This window comes from Lethenteron reissneri, chromosome 66 (genome assembly GCF_015708825.2).
Source record: "Lethenteron reissneri isolate LAM-NWPU_2019-01 chromosome 66, ASM1570882v1, whole genome shotgun sequence".
NCBI classification, from domain to species: Eukaryota; Metazoa; Chordata; class Hyperoartia; order Petromyzontiformes; family Petromyzontidae; genus Lethenteron; species Lethenteron reissneri.
This window is the reverse complement of record NC_083844.1, coordinates 7328192-7351901: the sequence shown is the minus strand read 5'-3', so window position 1 is coordinate 7351901 and position 23710 is coordinate 7328192. Positions and strand designations below refer to the sequence as shown.

Genomic DNA, 23710 nt, shown 5'->3' with positions numbered 1-23710 from the left:
GGGGGTCAGCGGGGGGGGGGTGTAGTAGCGGGGGAGGGGGGGTCAGCGGGGGGGGGGGGTGTAGTAGCGGGGGAGGGGGGGTCAGCGGGGGGGGGTGTAGTAGCGGGGGAGGGGGGGTCAGTGGGGGGGTGGGTGTAGTAGCGGGGGGGGGGGGTCAGCGGGGGGGGGGTGTAATCGGGTGGGTGGGGGCAGTGGGCGGGGACCAACGGCAATAAGTGGGCGGAGTCAATGGATGGCCACGCCCCCCTGACCCCCTACGTCACCGCTAGGACCCCCACCCCCACCCACCACCCTCACGACCGCCCGAATTGTCGCGAGTAGGCGGCCGTGGCGCTCCAGGCGGGGTGCCGCCGCTGCCTGTCCCCCGCATGTGAGGGGGGGTTGGCTGGCTGGCTACGCGGTGCCTCTAAGCCGCCTTTGTCGAGGCTCCGCGCGGGGTGGGGAGGAGAGGAGAGGCAAAGGTACGTGGCCGTGGATGGCGTACGTGGTGGTGGCGGTGGTGGATTAAATCTCCTTTCCGTCGGCAAACCACAACTCTGTTAATCCCCTCATTATTATTGGGGGGTATTCGCCCCCCTCCCCCCCCCTCTCTCTTCTTCTCTCTCTCATCTCATCTCCTCACAAACGTCGCCTCAGCCCCTGGGGGGGGGGGGGCGAGCGAGCGAGGCGAAGCCTGCGGCCTCGTCAGGCGAGGAGGGCGCGAGACGCCGCCGGGGTCAGAGGTCGCCGCGCGCGCGCGTGGTGACGTCACCGCGCGTCTTCATCTCCCACCCCCCCAGTGCCCCTCCCTCCTCCTCCGTCACCTCTTCACTGAACGCTCATCAGCAGCAGGATCATCAGCAGCAGGATCAGCAGCAGCAGCAGGATCATCAGCAGCATCAGCAGCAGGATCAGCAGCATCAGCAGCAGCAGGATCATCAGCAGCAGCAGGATCAGCATCAGCAGCAGGATCAGCAGCAGCAGGATCAGCATCATCAGCAGCAGGATCAGCATCAGCAGCAGGATCAGCAGCAGCAGGATCAGCAGCAGCAGGATCAGCATCATCAGCAGCAGGATCAGCATCATCAGCAGCAGCATCATCAGCAGGATCAGCAGCAGCATCATCAGCAGCAGCATCAGCAGCAGGATCAGCATCATCAGCAGCAGCATCATCAGCAGGATCAGCATCATCAGCAGCAGCATCATCAGCAGCAGGATCAGCATCATCAGCAGCAGGATCAGCATCATCAGGATCAGCATCATCAGCAGGATCAGCATCAGCAGCATCATCGGCAGCAGCATTGTTGGTGTAATCAGCAGCAGCAGCAACATCATCATCAGCAGGATATTCAGTAGAAATCTCATCACTATCAGCCGTAGCAGCATCGGCATTGTTGAGTAGCAATTTGACAAGTAGTGGCATCAGCATTGTTAGTATAATCAGCAACATCATCAGCAGCAGCAGACATCACTTGAGTAGCAGTGTCATCAGCAACAGCATCTTCACCATTAGCATCAGCAATAACATCAGAAATATCACTATCAGCAGCATTGTTAGTATAATCAGCAACATCAGCAGCAGCAGACATCACTTGAGTAGCAGTGTCATCATCAACAGCATCTTCACCATTAGCAGCAGCATCATCAGCAGCAGAAATATCACTCAGCAGCATTGTTACTATAATCAGCAACATCAGCAGTAGCAGACGTATCCCTATGAGTAGCAGCAGCGTCATCATCAACAGTATCAGCATCAGCAGAAGTATCACTATCTGCAGCATTGTTGAGTCGAAATTTCACCAGTAGCATCAGCATTGCCAGTATAATCAGCAACATCAACATCATCAGCAGAAATATCACTGTCAGTAGCAGCAGCGAAATCATCAGCAGCATAAGTGGCATCAGCATTGTCAGTATAATCAGCAACATCAACATCATCAGCAGAAATATCACTGTGAGTAGCAGCAGCGAAATCATCAGCGGCATAAGTGGCATCAGCATTGTCAGTATAATCAGCAACATCAACATCATCAGCAGAAATATCACTGTGAGTAGCAGCAGCGAAATCATCAGCGGCATAAGTGGCATCAGCATTGTCAGTAAAATCAACAACATCATCAGCACCAGAAATATCATCGCTATGAGTAGCAGCAGCGTCATCAGCAGCAGCAACTTCACCGGTAGCATCAGTGGCATCAGCATTGTTAGTAAAATCAACAACATCATCAGCAGTAACATCACCATCAGCAGATATATCACGATCAGAAGCATCGTCGGCATTGTTGAGTACCCACTTCGCCGGTAGCATCAGTGGCATTAGCATTGTTGATATAATCAGCCACATTATCAGCGACAAGAATAAGCATTGTCAGTAGAATCAACATCAGCAGCAACAGCTTCATCAGGAGCATCAGCCTTGTCAGTAGCATCAGCATCATCACTAGCATCAGGCTACCCGTACCCGGCCGGGTACGGGTACCCGCTTGCGACCCTGGTGCGGCCGGGTACGTGTACGGGTAGGCCGTGAGTCACTGGTGAGTCACCGTTTGTCACTCATTTCCCAACGTCTTGTCTCTTCTCACAATTCAAGTTCCTAGAATCAACCCACCCGCGCCTGCAACATGGCTTCATCCCAGAGGTCGCAATCAGGTACCCGATACCCGTTCCCGGCCGGGTACGGGTAGGGTACCCGTTTGCGACCCTGGTGCGGCCGGGTACGGGTAAGGAATCGAAACCCGTTTGCGACCTCTGGTATAATAGCTTGAGTAGGTTGATTTTTATTCTTCGTGATTGCAGGAATCCATACTCTGCGGTTCTTTAGGTAAAGTCACGTAGGTAAAAATTAAAAAAATAAATCGCGACGTTTCGAACGCAACACAAGCGCCAGAGGTCGCAAACGGGTTTTGATTCCTTACCCGTACCCGGCCGCACCAGGGTCGCAAATGGGTACCCGTTCCCTACCCGTACCTGCCTTGTTGTTGATGTTGGCTATCAACAACAAGGCAACGCCCATGACTAATTGGGAATGGGACGCAAGCGTAGGATTGATCACCCTGTCGCTGGCCGCCTTTGGGGAGGGTGTATAGTATGAAAGGCCGAAACACCCTAGGAACCAAAGGTTCACTACTGACGATGCGCTCCCCAAATTTCACCAGGCTCACTGTTCATGAACTCTTGGAAGTGCTTGCACAAAGGATAGTAACATCTCATCCTGTGTTCTTGGAATCGTACCCGTACCCGGCCGCACCAGGGTCGCAAATGGGTACCCGTTCCCTACCCGTACCCTACCCGAAATGAGTGACAAACAGTTACTCACCAGTGACTCACGGCCTACCCCTACCCGTACCCGGCCGCACCAGGGTCGCAAACGGGTACCCGTACCCGGCCAGGTACGGGTATCGGGTAGGGTACGGGTATCGGGTACCCGGTTGCGACCTCTGACAAGCGTCATCATCTTCAGGTGACAATCGCGATAGCCGCGATGTCTGCTGCGAGCAGCACGATGTCTGCCGCCTTGAGCGCTTGTGTTGCGTTCAAAACGTGATTTATTTTGTTTTATTTCGACCTACGTGACTTTACCGAAAGAACCAAAGAGAGGAGAGCTTCAGTGGCATTGGCATCGTCGGTAACGCAATTTTCAGTAGCATCGGCAGCAACATCGTCATCGGTATTATTGGTTTCACGAGTCATTCAAATCAGCACTATTAACATCAACATCATCATCAGTCATGCACATTACCAGTAGCAGCATAATTAGTTAAATCATTCCTAAAAACTTATTTTTTGTGATCTTACCAGGTAAAACACACTGTCCTATGTAGCTCGTTTTTCAGATGCGACCTGGCCACAAGTGATAGCCCAACGAAGTGGCTCATCATCACGTGAACATTTATAGCGGCCAAATACTCGAAACGGGTGATGTTGATCCTAAATTTGGAGGGAAATACCGGAGGACCCGGAGAAAAATCCACGCGACCACGGAGAGAGAGACACGCAAACTCCAAATGTACGGCAGCAGGCGTGGGTCCAGATCGAACCCACGACCTCCCGTATACCAGGCGAGGTAGTTGACATCACCACCGCAGCTGCTGCTGCTATACATTTCCGCGCGATAAGCAACTTTGTTGAGCTATCATTTGCGATAGCCAGGGTCTATTAGTTTAGTTCTTTTCGCCCCGCTAGCTTTTGAGGGGTGAGGGGGGGGGGCAGGGCGGGTTAGCTGGAGGAGTCGGGGGGGGGGGGGGCAAGGGGCGTGTCGCTCCCTCCGACGCCCCCTTTTACCCCTAAACATTCTTGCAACGGTCTCAGGTCAAGAAGACAGCGCTATACAGCTCAGTGGGCCTTACCCGGTAGAATGGACAGCTTTTTTGGCATTCAGTTTGTCCTTTCCCTGCGCATCATCGGTTGGCCACGTCCGGTGCGAAAGAAGCTCTACAAACGTGCGTACGTACGCGTGCAAAATAAAAAAAACTGTTTAGATTTATCCACAATACAGGTGGTTTTTATTTGGAGTTAGATCGCGTCAATATATAAATGTTGTGTCGTTAAACCCACCACCGCCCGACGCAGACAATCGGTAAGAGGGTTTGTGTCACGTAAATGGAGCGTGCCATCCGTAACACAGGTTGTTAGGGTTAGATCGCGTAAATATATAAATGTTATTGTGTCGTTAAACCTGCCACCACCCGACGCAGACAATCGGTAAGAGGGTTTGTGTCACGTAAACAGAACGTGCCAATTTGTTACTAGTAAAGCACTAGTGTATAGTGTAGTGTATAGTGTAGTATACTAGTACAGTGACTTTACCGAACAAACCTAAGAGTATGAATCCTTGCAGTCACGAAAGCTTCAAATATACAATTAGTGCAGCGGCGTATTGTCGGGTGGTGGCGGGTTTAACGACACGTATATGTGCGCAATCTAACCCAAAACAAACCTGCGTTACGGACGATACTGGTCGCCAACTGTTAAACTGTTTAGTTTCTAGTTTACCGAGACACGGGTCTTGACCGATTGCTGCGCGCGTGTTGCACAGCGCGCGTCTGCCGGGAGCAGGACTCATGGAGCAAGAGATGGCGATGGCGCCCCCCGCCCTCCCCCCCGCTGCCCCCACCCTCCCGCTAGCGGGGCCCCTCCCCCTACTCCCCCCGCTGTCCTCCCTCCCCCCGGCCGCTTGCGCCCCCGACGGTGAACCCTTGCCGCACCTTCTTCCTCCTCTTCCTCCGCCGCCGCCTCCGCACAAGATGCACCGTTGCGACCACTGCGCCTACAGCACCCGGCGCAAGGGCCACCTGGACATCCACATGCGCACGCACACGGGCGAGCGGCCGCACCCGTGCGGCGAGTGCGGCAAAGCCTTCACGCAACTCGGCGACCTGCAGAAGCACCGGCGGACGCACACCGGCGAGCGCCCGTACGCGTGCACCGTGTGCGACAAGCGCTTCTCGCAGATGGAGCACCTGCTGACGCACCACCGCACGCACACGGACGAGAAGCCGTACAAGTGCCCGCAGTGCGAGAAGGCGTTCACCATCTACGGCAACCTACAGCGGCACATCAAGGCGCACTCGGGCGAGAAGCCGCACCGCTGCCCGACGTGCGGCAAGGCTTTCACCGTTCTCGGCAGCCTCCAGCGGCACCAGACGACGCACACGGGAGAACGGCCGCACAAGTGCGCCGCCTGCGGAAAGGCGTTCGCTCAGTCGGGCGACCTGCAGCGCCACGTGCGCACGCACACGGGAGAGAAGCTGTACGTGTGCGCGGCGTGCGGCCGGGACTTCACGCAGCTGGGCACGCTGCAGAGCCACCAGCGGACGCACACGGGCGAGAAGCCCTACAAGTGCCTCGTGTGCGGCAAGGCGTTCACCAACTCGTCCAACCTGCGCCAGCACGAGAGGACGCACGTCAAGCAGCAGCAGCAGCTGCTGGAGCAGCAGCAGCAGCAGCAGCTGCAGGAGCAGCAGCGGCGGCAGCAGCTGCAGCTGCAGGAGCAGCAGCGGCGGCAGCAGCAGCAGCAGAGGAAGCGGCGACGGTCGCAGCAGAAGGCGAAGGACGCGGAGGCGCCTCGGGCGCGGACGCCCGCCGGCACCGAGCTCAAGTCCGAAGCTGCCTCCGACAATGACGACGACGACGAGGGAGGGGCCGGCGAGGAGAGGAGCGACGAGGATGGCAGCGGCGACGAGGAGGAGAGGAGCGGCGACGAGGAGAGGAGCGACGGGGAGTTGAGCGACGGGGAGTTGAGCGACGGGGGGAGCGACGACGGAGCGTACGCGGGACGCCGACGGCGGAGCATCGAGCTCGACGACGACGACGATGACGACGATGACGACGACGACGACGATGGCGGCGACAGTGTCGCCGCCATCGTCGTGCCCAAGGTGGAGCCCGCAGAGGAGACGGCCGCGGAGCCGGGCGCCAAGCCCAACATCAAACTCAACATCAAACTACGCATCAAGCCGCGGGCGGCCGCCGCCGCCGCCGTCATCGCCGCCGCCGTCGCTGAACCCGCGGCGGCCGCGGGAGTGGGCGGCAGGCGCGGGGCCAAGCGCAAGGCCAAGCTCAAGGCCGAGCTCGGCGCGGGGCAGCGCGGCCCCGAACTCGAACCGGACGGTACGCGGGAAGGCCCCGGCGTCGACCCGTGAATCGCCGCCCCGGCCCCCGCCGCCCACCGCCGCCCCCCCTTCGACGCCCCGCCCCCCCGCGGCGGTTCTGGACGCGAGCGGGAGGAGAGAGCCGAGAGAACACGCGCGGCTTCACCGCTTCGTTTTTTAGCAGGATCAGTGTTTCCCGACGACGTCTGCTACGACGACGGGTTCGGGTCGGTTTTGTTTGTTTTTCGCGATCGGAGAGCGCCTCTCCCCCCCTCCCACCCAGTCTCTTTTTTTATTTAAGACCCACGGTGCCGGAAGACTTTGTACGTGGGGGGGGTTTTGTTTTTGTGGCACCGATCTGTAGGCGCCGGGGTTGTGCTTCTCTCCCGCACTCGCGCGGCTCGCAACAAACGAGCGGTGACGTGCGTGGTGAACGCTTCGTTCTCCGCCCCCCCCTTCACCGGCCCTGCTCAGCCCCCCCGAGCCAGATTCGGACGACTTCTTGCTATGCCAGCGGCAGCAGAAAATCATGCTTTAGTTTCCGGCAAACAGCCAGTGGGCAAAAACCACCCGAACCGTGTTGGCCCCGCGCTGGCTCGGTTCGGATGTTTCCAGTGGAAAGAAAACACCCGTACCGTGCTGGAACCGCGCTGGCTCTGTTCGGATGTTTCCAGTGGAAAGAAAACACCCGTACCGTGCTGGAACCGCGCTGGCTCGGTTCCGATAATTCCAGTGGAAAAAAACACCCGTACCGTTCTGGCTCCGTTCGGATGTTTCCAGTGGAAAAAACCACCCCTACCATGCTGGCCCCATGCTGGCTCGGTTCGGATGTTGGCAGTTGAATGGGGGAGTTGGGGGCGGGGGGGGGAGTTGTTGGATTTTGGGTTTCACGTTGGGAGACTCAACTTTTATAATGGTCCGGGGGTCTTTTCCCTCTGAACCCCGATCCGCAGCCTCATATCGCCGCGAAGTTGACCGTGTTGTTCCTGAGAGAACCGGAGGACAATTGGGGAGTCGTTCCAGTAAATCTTCGTGATTGGACGTTCAGTGACAGTGACACGCGGACCAAAATAATCCGTGACTCGGTTAGCTGCTGTCTAAACGGAGAGCCGTGCAGAATGGCTTGGTAATGGCGTACGCACACACAAAGGCAAAGATACCCCCGTATAGCCTTGACAGACTGCTGGGGCAAGTGCTGTTGGCGAGTAGCAGCACCTATGAAGTCTGGCCCTGTGGCACACGAGGGGGTGGGTTGCCAGCACCGGGTACTCATGGCGATGTTTACTACACACCACACCGGGTACTCATTTGACACTCGGTCGACTCGGGGGAGGCCCAGGACCGGTTCAGATAATCGTCACCGGGTGTTGGCTGTCGAGCGGGAATCAAACCCGGGTCGCCGGGTTCGTAGCGCAGTGCAGCGCAAACCGCTACCACCACCACTCCCCCACAACCTGTGCACGTAACGTGCGGAGGAGGTGTCTGGGCCGTCGGGCTCAACCCCACGGTTAATCTTGCAGGCACCGCGTGAAGAAGCTGTGTTGGGTGGTTTGACAAGCCGCAAAGATTTTTCTCGTACACGAGAGTATTTTATTGCATGGGCAGATTCACTCAAGCGTGATTGTTCACGATGGCTCTCGCGTGAGGATGCAAAGCTCGCAAAGTCGGGGGTGGTAAAACAATTGGTTAAAAACAATCGACGTCTCACTAGTCGCGCGTTCGTTTTTGCTCCGAGCCGTCTTGGTTGGGTGATTCGGGCGAGTTGGCTGAGGGGCGGGCGGGGAGTGCGGGGAGAGCGGGCGTGCGACGGGCGGCTCGGTCGTAACAAAATTCTTCAACTCGCGGAGAGGCCACGGGCCCCGGTCCGGGCCTACGCGACGCCGATCGGCGACGACCGTAGTTTCAACCGCGGAGCGAAGGGGGCGCAAGACGATGGGCGTTTTGAAGGCCGGCGGAGGAATCGCTTGAGCCGTCGGCGGCCCCCTCCCCTTCCCGCGCCGCGCGTACGAGCGAAGGCCTTGGCCCACCGCCTGTCTTCTTGAGGCCGTTGCGAGAATGTTTAGGGGGAAAAGGGGGCGTCGGAGGGGGCGGCACGCCCCTTGCCCCCCCCCCCCCCCCCCCACGACTCCTCCAGCTAACCCGTCCTGCCCCCCCCCCCTCACCCCTCAAAAGCTAGCGGGGCGAAAAGAACTAAACTAAAACTACAACTATTTATTGTTTATTTAGCGGGTAAGGCCCCCCACCCCCCCACTGCTGAGCTGTGCAGGTCCTTTTTCAGAAGCGACCCTGGCTGACACAAACGATAGCAGCTGAGCGCAGGGGGCCGATACCATCGTCGCGTGGGCATTTTTAGCAGCGGTGATGTTGAGTTGTAAACGCGAAGGGGGAAAAACGGAGGACCTGGAGAAAGAAAGAACAAGTATAACCCGTAAAAACAAAGTTTTTCACTATAAATCCTTTATATGCGTGGCGGCTAGAGTCCTCTTGTCCTCTGGCTTGAGATGGCTGCCACCTATGGGTCAGATGATTGCATTGCAGCATTAAGCAATTGGTAATTAAATATAATATTTTTGTCCTAAAAAGTGTAAAATTTTGGAAAAAATTTTCACGAACATGAATTGTCACGCACAACGAGTCTGTGTGGAAAATGTCAGCTCGATTGGATCACGGGAAGTGGGTTAAAAATCAACCGAAAGATTTGCACGGTCCTAAGCAAGCAAGCGAACTTAATATAAAGGATTAAAAAAACGCAAACTCCAGATCTACAGCAGTCATCGTCAGGGGTTGGAATCGAACCCACGGCCTCCTGTATGCCAGGCGAGGTGGTTAACGTATCCTAGCCACCATGGTGATAGAGACAGAGACACTAACAGCTACAAATATACAGCAGCAGGCATCGTCAGGGGTCGTGATCGAACCCACGGCCTCCTGCGTACCAGGCGATGTAATTAACATCTCCCAACCACGATGGCGAGCAGTAAAACACCTCTCCCTTAATCCGCGTTGAGATCCGGTGAGCGCTGTTGGTGGATCCTAATATCCGTTAAAGGGTTTCGTGGAATCGACCGGCGATTATCCGCTATCTTCGGGGCGACTGTTACGTGGGGGGGTGGGCATTGCGTGGTGAAACATCCGGTTAAAGCGCGGATAAAAGCGGGTGGAATCTGCCGCTCTGTTGCTGCTCCCTCCCCTCCCTTCCCTCCCTTCCCTCCCCTCCCTTCCTCCCCTCCCTCACGACCAAACACCACCAGTGACGATCTGAACCGGCCCTAGGCCTCCCCGAGGTCGACTCTGCCTCAAAATCAGCACCTGGTGCGGTGTGTAAAGATCGCCGGCCGTGGTGCCGGCCTTCATAGGTGCTACTCGCTAACAGCACTTGCCCCCAAAAAGTCTGTTACAGGCTACGCGGGGCGGATGTTTTGTCTTTTTTGTGCTCGCTAACAGCACTTGCCCCAAACAGTCTCAGAGGCTAAACAGGGGGTGGGGGGGGGGATCTTTGTCTTTGTACTGTAACTAAGTGGGGGAGCACCGCGCTACGAACCCCGACGAGCCTAGTCCGGACCGGCCCTGAGCCTCCCCCGGGTCTACTCGGCCTCAAATGGGTAACCCGGCGCGGCTGGGCGTGGTTCTGGCCACCCATCGCCTTCGTGTGCCGTGCCGGCCTTCATAGGTGCTCGGTAAGAGCACTTGCCCCGGCAGCCTTGTTCAGGCTATACGGGGGGGGGGGGGGGGGGGGGATTGGGACGATCGGAATCTTTGTCTTTTTGTACATAAGTGAAGTTTTGTTTTAACTATTCCTAACACTGTAGACGTTGATGTAATTGTCTCGTGCCCCTTTCAGGTATTAAGAAGATCTGAATTTAAATCGGGAAAGCCAAGTCCACTGAAATTCATTCGTGATCATGTTATTAGAGCAAAGAGAGACTTAACATTTTAGTTTTTTTTTAAGCTTCAAAGTCTTGAATGAGACTCACCCGAAACTGGGTCTCAGGGTGCAAGTCTTGAGTGGGACTCACGGAGACTGGGTCTCAGGGTCCAAGTCTTGAATGTGACTCACCGAGACTGGGTCTCAGGATCCAAGTCTTGAATGAGACTCACGGAGACTGGGTCTCAGGGTGCAAGTCTTGAGTGGGACTCACCGAGACTGGGTCTCAGGGTCCAAGTCTTGAATGAGACTCACCGAAACTGGGTCTCAGGATCCGAATCTTGAGTCAGACTCACGGAGACTGGGTCTCAGGATCCAAGTCTTGAATGAGACTCACCGAGACTGGGTCTCAGGATCCAAGTTTTGAATGAGACTCACCGAGACTGGGTCTCAGGGTCCAAGTCTTGAGTGGGACTCACGGAGACTGGGTCTCAGGGTCCAAGTCTTGAATGAGACTCACGGAGACTGGGTCTCAGGGTGCAACTCTTGAGTGAGACTCACGGAGACTGGGTCTCAGGGTGCAAGTCTTGAGTGGGACTCACGGAGACTGCGTCTCAGGATGCAAGTCTTGAGTGGGACTCACGGAGACTGCGTCTCAGGATGCAAGTCTTGAATGAGACTCACGGAGACTGGGTCTCAGGATGCAAGTCTTGAGTGAGACTCACCGAGACTGGGTCTCAGGGTCCAAGTCTTGAGTGGGACTCACGGAGACTGGGTCTCAGGATCCAAGTCTTGAGTGAGACTCACGGAGACTGGGTCTCAGGGTGCAAGTCTTGAGTGGGACTCACGGAGACTGCGTCTCAGGATGCAAGTCTTGAATGAGACTCACGGAGACTGGGTCTCAGGATGCAAGTCTTGAGTGGGACTCAGGGAGACTGGGTCTCAGGGTGCAAGTCTTGAATGAGACTCACGGAGACTGGGTCTCAGGATCCAAGTCTTGAGTGGGACTCACGGAGACTGGGTCTCAGGGTGCAAGTCTTGAGTGGGACTCACCGAGACTGGGTCTCAGGGTGCAAGTCTTGAGTGGGACTCACGGAGACTGCGTCTCAGGATCAAAGTCTTGAATGAGACTCAGCAAGACTGGGTCTCAGGGTGCAAGTCTTGAGTGGGACTCACGGAGACTGGGTCTCAGGATCCAAGTCTTGAGTGGGACTCACCGAGACTGGGTCTCAGGATCCAAGTCTTGAGTGGGACTCACGGAGACTGGGTCTCAGGATCCAAGTCTTGAGTGGGACTCACCGAGACTGGGTCTCAGGATCCAAATCTTGAGTGGGACTCACGGAGACTGGGTCTCAGGGTGCAAGTCTTGAGTGATACTCACCCAAACTGGGTCTCAGGGTGCAAGTCTTGAGTGGGACTCACGGAGACTGGGTCTCAGGGTGCAAGTCTTGAGTGGGACTCACCGAGACTGGGTCTCAGGGTCCAAGTCTTGAGTGGGACTCACGGAGACTGGGTCTCAGGGTGCAAGTCTTGAATGAGACTCACCGAAACTGGGTCTCAGGGTGCAAGTCCTGAGTGGGACTCACCGAGACTGGGTCTCAGGGTCCAAGTCTTGAATGAGACTCACGGAGACTGGGTCTCAGGATCCAAATCTTGAATGAGACTCACCGAGACTGGGTCTCAGGATCCAAGTCTTGAATGAGACTCACCGAGACTGGGTCTCAGGGTCCAAGTCTTGAGTGGGACTCACCGAGACTGGGTCTCGGGGTCCGAGTCTTGAGACCGGGTCTCCGTGACACCGACACCGGGTCTCGGGGTCTTCACATCCTCGTCCGAGGTGCGGCTGTAGGAGAGTGCTCGTATCAACGCGTCGCGACGTTTTCGCTACCCGCTGTCCCCCCCGAAGCCACCGTCTTCACCCAACATCATTTCATCTTGCCCCCCCCAACCACCCCCCCCCCACTCCGCCATCTTCCCCGTGTGTCCACCACCATCGTCCTCTGCGTGAGTCTAGAGAGGGCCTCTCTCCCGTTTCTCGTCGTCGTTGTCGTCGCTGTGCTGCAAAATAAAAGACTGTGAGCAACGGAGGGGGCGGGGGGGGCGGCCCCCCACCCCCCCGCGCAGTGCCCCCGAACCCGGCGCGTCGACGCTCGCCTCCCCGCCGTCGTGTTCTTTCTCGTCGTTCTCCCCCCGCCCCCCCCCCCCGCCCCCCACCTCATTCGCGAACAGCGTCGACGGAACGTTTGAAGGTCCATTCCGTCGCTCTTGTCGCTCGCTCGCTTGCGTCTTGCAAGAGGTGCGGTTTTGCCGGTGAGGCCGTTATCTCGCTCGGCCGTTCGTGTGCAGGAGGGTCGTGCGATCAGTTCCCGTGGGACCCCGCTGGACTGATCCCTCCGACTCGCAGTCGCCGTCTGCCCATCGCCGATGCTCGCCGGCGCGGCAGTTGGCACTACGAGCCCTAGTTGGATTCCCGCTCGGGGTGATCATCTGAAGCCTGAGGTCGACTCGGCGCCTTGGGTGGCCAGGAGGCCGCGTCATCTCCCTCGCCCGGTCAAGCAGGAGGGACCCTGGGTTCGATCCCGACCCTGCCGGATTGACGCCTTTCGCCCCACGGCGGCCGTCTCTCCATCGCGATGATCGCCGGCGCGGCGGTTCGCGACCCGCGAACCCGAGTTGGATTCCCGCTCACGGCCAACATCGGCGGCCGATTGTATCCGAGGAGATGTTGACTACCTCGCCCGGTCACGCAGGAGGGTCGTGGGCGCAGTTCCCGCGGGATCTTGCCGGACTGACGCCCTCCACCCCCCACGGTCACCGTCTGTCCATCGCGACGCTCGGTGGTGCAGCGGTTGGCGCAACATCACACGACGAGTTCGATTCCCGCTCGGGGCGATTAGCTTCACCGGGTCCTGGATCCCTCCCTGTGGTCGACTCAGCGAGGAGATGTTGACTGCCTCGCCTGGTATACAGGAGGTCGTGGGTTCGATCCTCTGACGCCTGCTGCTGTATATTTAGAGCTTGCGTCTCTCATCATCATCAATGGCCAGTGAGAATTATTTTATTATGTTTTATTTTTATTATTTTATTATTTCCCTTCTACGTGACTTTACCGAAAGAACCAAGAAGATGAATCCCTGCAGTCACGAAAGCTTTAAATCGAAATTTAATGGCCAGATGTTGACTGCCTCGCCTGGTATACAGGAGGTCGTGGGTTCGAGCTCGACTCTGACGCCTGCTGCTGTATATTTAAAGCTTCGCGTTTCTCATCAGAGGAAATTGGTCGCTGTGAAATGTCCCGACATCGTGAAGCCATTTCGTTGAGCTTGCCATCATTTGTGATAAAGTCAGGGGTCGCCTTCTGATAAAGAGCAACCTGGTACCGATTTAAACTAAAATAAGTAATATAAAAAAACACTTTTTTTCAAACACGCTTTAATGAAATGTACCGTACTAGTAATGGCAGAACTCCACGACCCCAGGAAGTGGCCCCGAGGAACCGTGGCCAATTACAGCCAACGTGAGTTGAGCGTGGACAATTAGACCCAAACGGAAACATAACTTAAAAAAATAATGTTTTAAAATCTCTTGTTTTTTTAATGATAAAATATTGTCATCAGTAAAAATAAGTATACCAAGTTTACAGTCGATACCACATTGGAAAGTGGGTTAAAATAAGAGTTTAAATAGATTTGAAGATACAACAACAACAACAGAGTGAGTTAAATAAAAACGTGTAAAAAATTGCTTTTATTTTAAGTTATTTAGGATTCCAGGAATTGTGGGGGCGGGTCCATTGCGTCAGCAACGTCACGTGACGACGTGACGTAGGGTGCCGCTTGCAGCTCGCGAGCAGCACTTGCCCCAAACAAGTGGGGCTACCCGGGGCAGCTTTGTCTTCGTACGCACGACGCGGTGACGTCATACCAGGCCAACCAGTCGGGGTGACGTCACGCCGCAGCTTCTTCCAGCAGGAAGTGACGTCGACGCGTTTTTTCACAACAAAGGGATGACGTCACCGCGGGGGGGGGAGACGTCGGCGCCGTGACGTCACCGCGTTTTTCTCCCAGCAGGGGATTGACGTCACCCGCACGCCGGCGCCGTGACGTCATACGCGTCTTCTACTCAGCGAGGGGTGACGTCACCACGCAACCGGGCCCAGTCTGTTGCTGTAGGCGTCTGCGTGCTGCCTCCTAACAGTACCACGGCTACTGCTGCTACTGCTGCTGCTGCTACTGCTGCACTTGTTACTGCTGCACTTGTTACTGTTGCTGCACTTGCTACTGCTGCTGCTGCACTTGCTACTGCTGCTACTGCTGCTGCACTTGCTACTGCTGCACTTGTTACTGCTGCTGCACTTGCTACTGCTGCTGCACTTGCTACTCCTGCTACTGCACTTGTTACTGCTGATGCTGCACTTGCTACTGCTGCACTTGCTACTGCTGCCCTCCCTGCTGTTGCTGCTGCAGAAGCCGACAGCCGAAGCCGTGGGGGTCCCGAGTTCGATGACGTGAGACCTCCACCCCCTCCACCCATGCACTGAGATTCACAACACGTGTCGGTACGCCCCTCCATCTTGTAACCACGTGTTCACACGCCCCTCCATCTTGTAACCACGTGCTCACACGCCCCTCCATCTTGTAACACGTGTTCACACGCCCCTCCATCTTGTAACCACGTGTTCACACGCCCCTCCATCTTGTAACACGTGCTCACACGCCCCTCCATCTTGTAACACGTGTTCACACGCCCCCTCCATCTTGTAACCACGTGTTCACACGCCCCTCCATCTTGTAACCACGTGCTCACACGCCCCTCCATCTTGTAACACGTGCTCACACGCCCCTCCATCTTGTAACACGTGTTCACACGCCCCTCCATCTTGTAACACGTGCTCACACGCCCCACCATCTTGTAACCACGTGTTCACACGCCCCCTCCATCTTGTAACACGTGCTCACACGCCCCTCCATCTTGTACCACGTGTTCACACGCCCCTCCATCTTGTAACACGTGTTCACACGCCCCTCCATCTTGTAACACGTGTTCACACGCCCCTCCATCTTGTAACCACGTGCTCACACGCCCCTCCATCTTGTAACCACGTGCTCACACGCCCCTCCATCTTGTCACCACGTGTTCACACGCCCCCTCCATCTTGTAACACGTGTTCACACGCCCCTCCATCTTGTAACACGTGTTCACACGCCCCCTCCATCTTTAACCACGTGTTCACACGCCCTCCATCTTGTAACACGTGTTCACACGCCCCTCCATCTTGTAACACGTGTTCACACGCCCATCCATCTTGTAACCACGTGTTCACACGTCCCTCCATCTTGTAACACGTGTTCACACGCCCCTCCATCTTGTAACACGTGTTCACACGCCCCTCCATCTTGTAACCACGTGTTCACACGTCCCTCCATCTTGTAACACGTGTTCACACGCCCCCTCCATCTTGTAACCACGTGTTCACACGCCCCTCCATCTTGTAACACGTGTTCACACGCCCCTCCATCTTGTAACACGTGTTCACACGCCCCTCCATCTTGTAACACGTGTTCACACGCCCATCCATCTTGTAACCACGTGTTCACACGCCCATCCATCTTGTAACACGTGCTCACACGCCCCCTCCATCTTGTAACACGTGTTCACACGCCCCTCCATCTTGTAACCACGTGTTCACACGCCCCTCCATCTTGTAACACGTGTTCACACGCCCCTCCATCTTGTAACACGTGTTCACACGCCCCCCTCCATCTTGTAACCACGTGCTCACACGCCCCTCCATCTTGTAACACGTGTTCACACGCCCCCTCCATCTTGTAACACGTGTTCACACGCCCCCTCCATCTTGTAACACGTGTTCACACGCCCCTCCATCTTGTAACCACGTGTTCACACGCCCCTCCATCTTGTAACACGTGTTCACACGCCCCTCCATCTTGTAACACGTGTTCACACGCCCCTCCATCTTGTAACACGTGTTCACACGCCCCTCCATCTTGTAACACGTGTTCACACGCCCCCTCCATCTTGTAACCACGTGTTCACACGCCCCTCCATCTTGTAACACGTGCCACACGCCCCTCCATCTTGTAACACGTGCTCACACGCCCCTCCATCTTGTAACACGTGTTCACACGCCCCTCCATCTTGTAACACGTGTTCACACGCCCTCCATCTTGTAACACGTGCTCACACGCCCCTCCATCTTGTAACACGTGTTCACACGCCCCTCCATCTTGTACATGTACTCACACGCCCCTCCATCTTGTAACACGTGTCACACGCCCCTCCATCTTGTAACACGTGTTCACACGCCCCCTCCATCTTGTACCACGTGTTCACACGCCCCTCCATCTTGTAACCACGTGTTCACACGCCCCCTCCATCTTGTAACCACGTGTTCACACGCCCCTCCATCTTGTAACACGTGTTCACACGCCCCTCCATCTTGTAACACGTGTTCACACGCCCCCTCCATCTTGTAACACGTGTTCACCACGCCCCCTCCATCTTGTAACACGTGCTGCACACGCCCCTCCATCTTGTAACCACGTGTCACACGCCCCTCCAATCTTGTAACACGTGTTCACGCGCCCCTCCATCTTGTAACCACGTGCTTCACACGCCCCTCCATCTTGTAACCACGTGTTCACACGCCCCTCCTATCTTGTAACCACGTGTTCACACGTCCCTCCATCTTGTAACCACGTGTTCACACGCCCCTCCATCTTGTAACCACGTGCTCACACGTCCCTCCATCTTGTAACCACGTGTTCACACGCCCCTCCATCTTGTAACACACGTGTTTCACAACGCCCCTCCATCTTGTAAACCACGTGTTCACACGCCCCTCCATCTTGTAACCACGTGTTCACACGCCCCTCCATCTTGTAACACGTGTTCACACGCCCCCTCCATCTTGTAACACGTGTTCACACGCCCCCTCCATCTTAACGTGTCCCCCCCTCCATCTTGTAACACGTGTTCACACGCCCCTCCATCTTGTAACCACGTGCTCACACGCCCCTTTATTTTTTTTTTTAGACACGTGACGGCACAGCGCTTTCTTGGACCCACGCAGCAAATACAGCCCCGTTATTTAACCATCAAATCCTTCATTTAGCCACAACCTTCACCGAGATGCGGACCGAGTGAGACGTTGCGGGGGGGGGGGGGGGGGGGAGGTGGCAGCGGCAAGGGTTGATGGATCGCACGCGGATGGGATTGTGAAACTCGATAAGGAGCCGTACCCCCCCCCCCCCCCGGCTCGGCCAGCTAGAAGGCGGCACAGCAGCAGAGTGCGTGGACTAATCCCCATCCGTGCCACGCTCCCCCCTACCCGTCGGCGGTCGTCATGGAGCAGCCGCCGCCAGCGCCGCCGCCGCCGCGGGTTAAATCTCACAGCTGCCCTCAGTGCCCCTACAGCACGGACCACCGCAGCCACCTGGACATCCACGCGCGCTCGCACTCGGGCGAGCGACCGTACGCGTGCGGCGACTGCGGCCGCGCCTTCACCGTCTCGTCGAGCCTCAAGGCCCACCGGCGCACGCACACCGGCGAGCGGCCTCACGCCTGCCCCGACTGCGGCCGCGCCTTCACGCAGCTGGGAGCCCTGCGGCGGCACGTGCGCACCCACACGGGCGAGCGCGCGTACGTGTGCACCGTGTGCGAGAGGGCCTTCGCCCAGCAGGAGCACCTGCTCAACCACCAGCGGACGCACACGGAGGAGCGGCCTCACTCGTGCGCCCTGTGCGGCCGGGCGTTCGCCGAGCACGGCAACCTGCGGCGTCACGTGCGGGCGCACGCCGGAGAGAGGCCGCACGAGTGCCCTGCCTGCGGGAAGACGTTCACGGTGAAGAGCCGCTCGCTCAGCCGCCTGGCCGGGCCGCTCACCCGCTCGGCTAAGCCGGATACTCACGCACCTACCAACTTACTTACTCACCTACCCACCCCGCTCAGTCACTCGCCCACCCACCCACTTACCCAATCACCCACCCACTTACCCAATCACGCACCTACCAACTTACTCACCCGGGCCACCCGCTCAGTCACTCGCCCACCCACCCACTTACCCAATCACGCACCTACCAACTTACTCACTTGGCCATCCACCCACCCGCTCGCCCGCCCGCCCGCCTACCCATCCACCCAGTCACCCACTCGCCACCCAGTTATTTACCCACCCACTTACTCAATCACCCACCCACCAACTCACTTACTCACCCAGCCAGCCATCCACTCACCCACCCACTCACTCACCCACCCACTCACTCACCTACCTACTCACTTACTCAGCTATCCACACACTCGCTGGCTCGCCCACCCACCCAGTCACTCACCCTCCCACTTACCCAATCACCCACCCACTTATCCAATCACCCACCCAACAACTCACTTACTCACCCAGCCAGCCATCCACCCGCTCGCTCACCTGCCCACTTACCCACCCACCCGCTCCAGCACCCGTTCGCTCGCTCACCCACCCGCTCGCCCACCCACCCGCTCGCCCACCCACCCGCTCAGTCACCCACCCGATCAGTCACTCACCCACCCAGTCACTCACCCACCCAGTCACCCACCCAGTCACTTACCCACCCACCCACCCACTCACCCGCCCACTTACCCACCCACCCACTTACCCACCCACAACACAGGCGCCGAGACTCGCTCACAGCACTCAGGCCCAAGCGGTGCGTTAGCCCTACACGGCGTGGCGGGGCACCTTTGTCTTTGTCCAGGTGCTTGGCAGCCTCCAGCGGCACCAGCTGACCAGGCACTCGGTGACGGGCGACAAGCCGGTGACGGCGGTGACGGGCGACAAGCCGGCGGCGGTGACGGTGGCGGCGGTGACGGCGGCGCCACCGTGCGGGGACGGCGCCCGGGAGGAGGCCGCGGGGGGCCCTCCTCCGCGGGCGTCAAGGGTGGCCCCCCACGACGGGCCGTGGGGGTGCGGCAAGGAGCTCGCACCGCGGAGAGTGGTGGGCCTGCGGGGGGGGCCTCCGGCAAGCGGCCCGGACGGTGACTGAGCTGGCGTGCCGGCCCCTCCGGCGTTGCGTTTCATTTCCTGTATGAGGTGTAGCCCTGTGGGCCACGCGGCTCTTGACTCGGGTGCAACCGCAAGAAACAAAAACACGAAGAAGAATGATCTTCAAGTGACTACGCGCAACAGGGAAATCCAGGAAAAAACTGCAAAGTCTTCCAGAAAAAGCGCCGCGCACCAACGCCGTGTGCAAAAATCCCAGTGGGATGCAAGTCAAACAATGACAACCACAAGACAATTAAGATTAAAGTTATCGGGCGAACTCTGGACTAAAACAAACAAACATGGCTGAACCAAAACGTTTTCAAAGTCACCAAAATAAAGCTATAAAAACAATGTAACGGTGATCATAGGAACTGTGATTGAAATTTAACAATAAACGATATAACATGTACGACCAAACTTTGCAGCCATGGCTGGCTGCATGAGTCACTCCATAACAGCTGGAGTATCAGTAGCAGTATCAACATTTTTCAACACACCTTTAAAGATCAGCACACTATAATCAAAACTCAAGTTCATACTTTGCAGCGGTCATCCGGAATGATGCATTTGATTTCAGGCCATTCTGAAACACATCCCTGCAGAGGGAGCTGGTAGGAACGTCGGGTTGCTCGGTCAATGGCCTGCAGGGTCAACGGGGGCGTGGTGTATTCCGCAAATATGGCCGACTGTGAGGGCGGGCACAAGCCGGCGTGAGTAGGTTAAACGTTGAGTTTTATAAGGGCACCACGGGGTGACCAGCCCCTCCCCACCCAGCCCCACACCTCCCACCCAGCCCCTCCCCACTCTCCCCTCTCCACCCAGCCCCTCCCTCCCCACCCAGCCCCTCCCTGCACGACGGACGGACACAGTAATCCCCTGTGGGCTGGTGTAACCAGGAGGTTCCTACCAGTATAACAGTGGCAGCTAGGGGTGTACAACTCCTCCAGAACATGATAATTGTTTTTTTACCCTTCTATCTGGCAACAAAACGGACACCTTTTTTACAAGGAGTCATGTTTGCATTGACCACAATACCTGCAGTCATCTGGTCCAACCAATGTAAGACTAGGCTCTAAGGAAAGCTGTCTCGGGTGTGGACCAATCAACTTCAAGGACAGTGCATACATTATCAGAGTTGTGTGTTTTTTGTTTGCATTATGACTGCAGGTATTTTGGTCAATGCAAACATGACTCCTCGTAAAAAAAAAAGGTGTCAGTTTTGTTGCCAGATAGAAGGGTAAAAAACCAATGATCATATTTTTTACTGCCAAATGAGGTTCCAATGGTGTAAATCCTCCAGAGCAGTTTTGTGTGAAGATCTCACAGGTAGTGATCCAAGCTGCAGTTTATTGGTGATAGCGTTCCAGAACCTGGGGGCCGGCGTGCGAAACTCCCCCCCCCCAACCCAACCCCCACCATTCCCGTGGTCGTCGAGGAAGAGGAGCGCCGTACCCACCGGCTCGACTGGAGAAGGTGGAACGGCAAAGTGGTTTTCCCCGTCTGTTACATCTGTGTGGGATTGAGCGTTTCTCCCCCCCACTCCTCCGTCACCTCTCGCGTGCGTGGGAGGATTTGTAGCTGCCTCACCGCTCGCCTGTGGTTCCTCCTCCTGGCACCTCTTGAGTCGTCCTCTCTCTCTCTCTGAGTCGTCCATCTCTCTCTCTGAGTTGCCCTCTCTCTTAAGAGTCGTTCTCTCACTCTCTGTGTCGTTCTCTATCTCTGAGTCATTCTCTCTCTCTCTCTCTGAATCGTCCTCTCTCTCTGTGACGTTCTCTCTCACGGAGTCATTCTCTCACTCTCTGAGTCGTCCTCTCTCTGTTGTTCTCTCTCACGGAGTCGTTCTCTCACTCTCTGAGTTGCCCTCTCTCTCTGTGACGTTCTCTCTCTCGAAGTCGTTCTCTCACTCTCCGAGTCGTCCCCTCTCTCTGAGTCGTTCTCTCTCTGAGTCGTCCTCTCTCTCTGAGTCGTCCTCTCTCTGAGTTGCCCTCTCTCGGAGTCGTTCTCTCTCTCTGAGTCCATTCTCTTTCTGAGTCGCCCTCTCTCTCAGTCATCCTCCCTCTCTCCGAGTCGCCCTCTCTCCCGAGTCGTCCTCCCTCCGAGTCGCTCTCCCTCCGTCTGCGACAGCGACGAGTGGTCACCATGCTGGCTGGCGCGTCGCCTCGCGGACGAGTGACCGTCCGCGATGGGCGCACTGCGTCGGTTCGCCCGCCCCCCCCCTGCGCCCCCCCCTCGCCCCCCCCCCCCCTCGCCCCCCCCCGGCCCCCGTCGTGATTAAAAGGAGAGCTGTCAAAACAATTTCTGACCGCCGCCGTTGTAGCGACGACGTCCGTCGTTTTCCCCGATTCAGCCCCCCATGGAACCTCCCGTTTTATTTTATTATTATTTTTAAAAAAATAACCCGTAAAAAACAAAGTTTTTCACTATAAATCCTTTATATGCGTGGCGGCTAGAGTCCTCTCGTCCTCTGGCTTGAGATGGCTGCCACCTATGGGTCAGATGATTGTCTGGCAGCATTAAACAATTGGTAATTAAATTTTGGATTTTTGTCACGCACAACGAGTCTGCGGGCAAAATGTCAGCTCGATTGGATCACGGAAAGTGGGTTAAAAAACGACCGAAAGATTTGCACGGTCCTAAGCAAGCAAGCGAACTTAATATAAAGGATTTAATAAAGGATTTAAAAAGGGGGCCACCCCCAGTGGCAGGAGTCGGAGTCTGTGGGGGGGGGGGGGGGGTCAGATTCCTGCGTGATCTGCACGCGGCGCACGTTGAACTCCTTTCCGCGCCGTACGCGATCGACCGCGCCGATCGAAGATCCGACCCGGGTGGGTAGCGACTCAAACTACAGGACTGTTCTCTCTTGAGCCGTGCCGTTGAGCGGCAAACCAATGAACCGGACGGGCAGAGACGGACGGACGGACGGTGGGACTTTACTGACGAAGAAAACCGCAGCGCAGACGTACGTACAGCAGCAACAACAACGAAAACGAGCACCACCTCTGTCATTGTCGGTTCGAACCTCCTGGAAAATGACGTTGCCTCCCGTGTGGCCACTCCCACTCTGAACCTCCCCCCTCTAGCCCCGCCTCCCCCCTCCTTCTCGCAGACACCACCCGCTGTGAAAACAGACTCCAGCAGGTTTAACAGCGTAGCAGGCTTTCGCGAGCAATATCCACAATACAGGTTTTTTTTTGGGTTAGAATCGCGTAAATATACCACCCGACACAGCCAATCGGTAAGGGGTTTGTCACGTAAACAGCACGTGGCAACTTGTTACCAGTACAGCACCACCGGTGTGTTGGAGAGCAAAGCCACAACGACATTTACAATCGGAGTACGACCGAGACTCCAGACCTCGCTCCTCCCTCCGTGCAGCTCACTCCTCTCTCTCTCTCTTCCCATCGTCACCCTCTCATCACCCCTGAAATCTTCGCTTGGTCATTCCTCCTCCGCCGCCGCTGCCGCTCATCTTGAGCCGTTGACTTCCTCTCCTCCGTCCGCCTTGGGGAGGGAGGGAGGCAGCCCTCCGTTCTCGGGCCTCTTTCCCGCTCTTTTCCGATTCGTTCGACCCTCGACTTTCACTCCCCTCGCGTCATCCCTGTACGTCTTGAGCCGTTGACTTCCTCCTCCGTCCGCCTTGGGGACAGGGGGGGGACCCCTCCGTTCTCGGCCTCTTTCCCCGCTTCTTTCCGATTCGTTCGACCCTCGACTTTCACTCCTCACGCGTCATCCCTGAAAGTCTCGAGCCGTTGACTTCCTTCTCCGTCTGTCCGCCTTGGGGACGGGGGGGGGGGGGGGAGCCCTCCGTTCTCGGGCCTCTCTCCCCGCTCCTTTCCGATTCGTTCGACCCTCGACTCTCACTCCTCACGCGTCATCCCTGAAAGTCTTGAGCCGTTGACTTCCTCCTCCGTCCGTCTTGGGGACAGGGGGGGATCCCTCCATTCTCAGGCCTCTCCCCACTCCTTTCCGATTCGTTCGACCCTCGACTTTCACTCCCCTCGCGTCATCCCTGTACGTCTCGAGCCGTTGACTTCCTCTCTCTCGACCACCCTCACCACCGCCCCCCCCCACCGCCCGGCATGGCCACGGGGACAAAACCGTTTAGCGATGATGACAACGGCGACGATGGCGGCGGCGCACGGCCACTCGACCAACCGCGTTCGTTCCATTGCAGGAAACGTCCGGGCACGCACAGGAAGGACTGGCACAAGACGACGCTAACGCGGCAATCGCGGGTTT

The 23710-nt window shown here is 56.8% G+C and overlaps 1 protein-coding gene across 1 annotated transcript; it reads left to right on the top strand.

Moving 5' to 3' along the window:
* Positions 1 to 290: 290 nt before the first annotated feature.
* Positions 291 to 19995, top strand: LOC133359937 (zinc finger protein 835-like). Its single transcript, XM_061578499.1, has 5 exons — positions 291 to 461; positions 5015 to 6616; positions 12781 to 12913; positions 17726 to 18298; positions 19185 to 19995. Exons 2-5 carry the CDS (start codon positions 5040 to 5042, stop codon positions 19470 to 19472), a joined length of 2571 nt encoding a protein of 856 aa, XP_061434483.1. The 5' UTR covers positions 291 to 461; positions 5015 to 5039; the 3' UTR covers positions 19473 to 19995.
* Positions 19996 to 23710: the final 3715 nt, after the last annotated feature.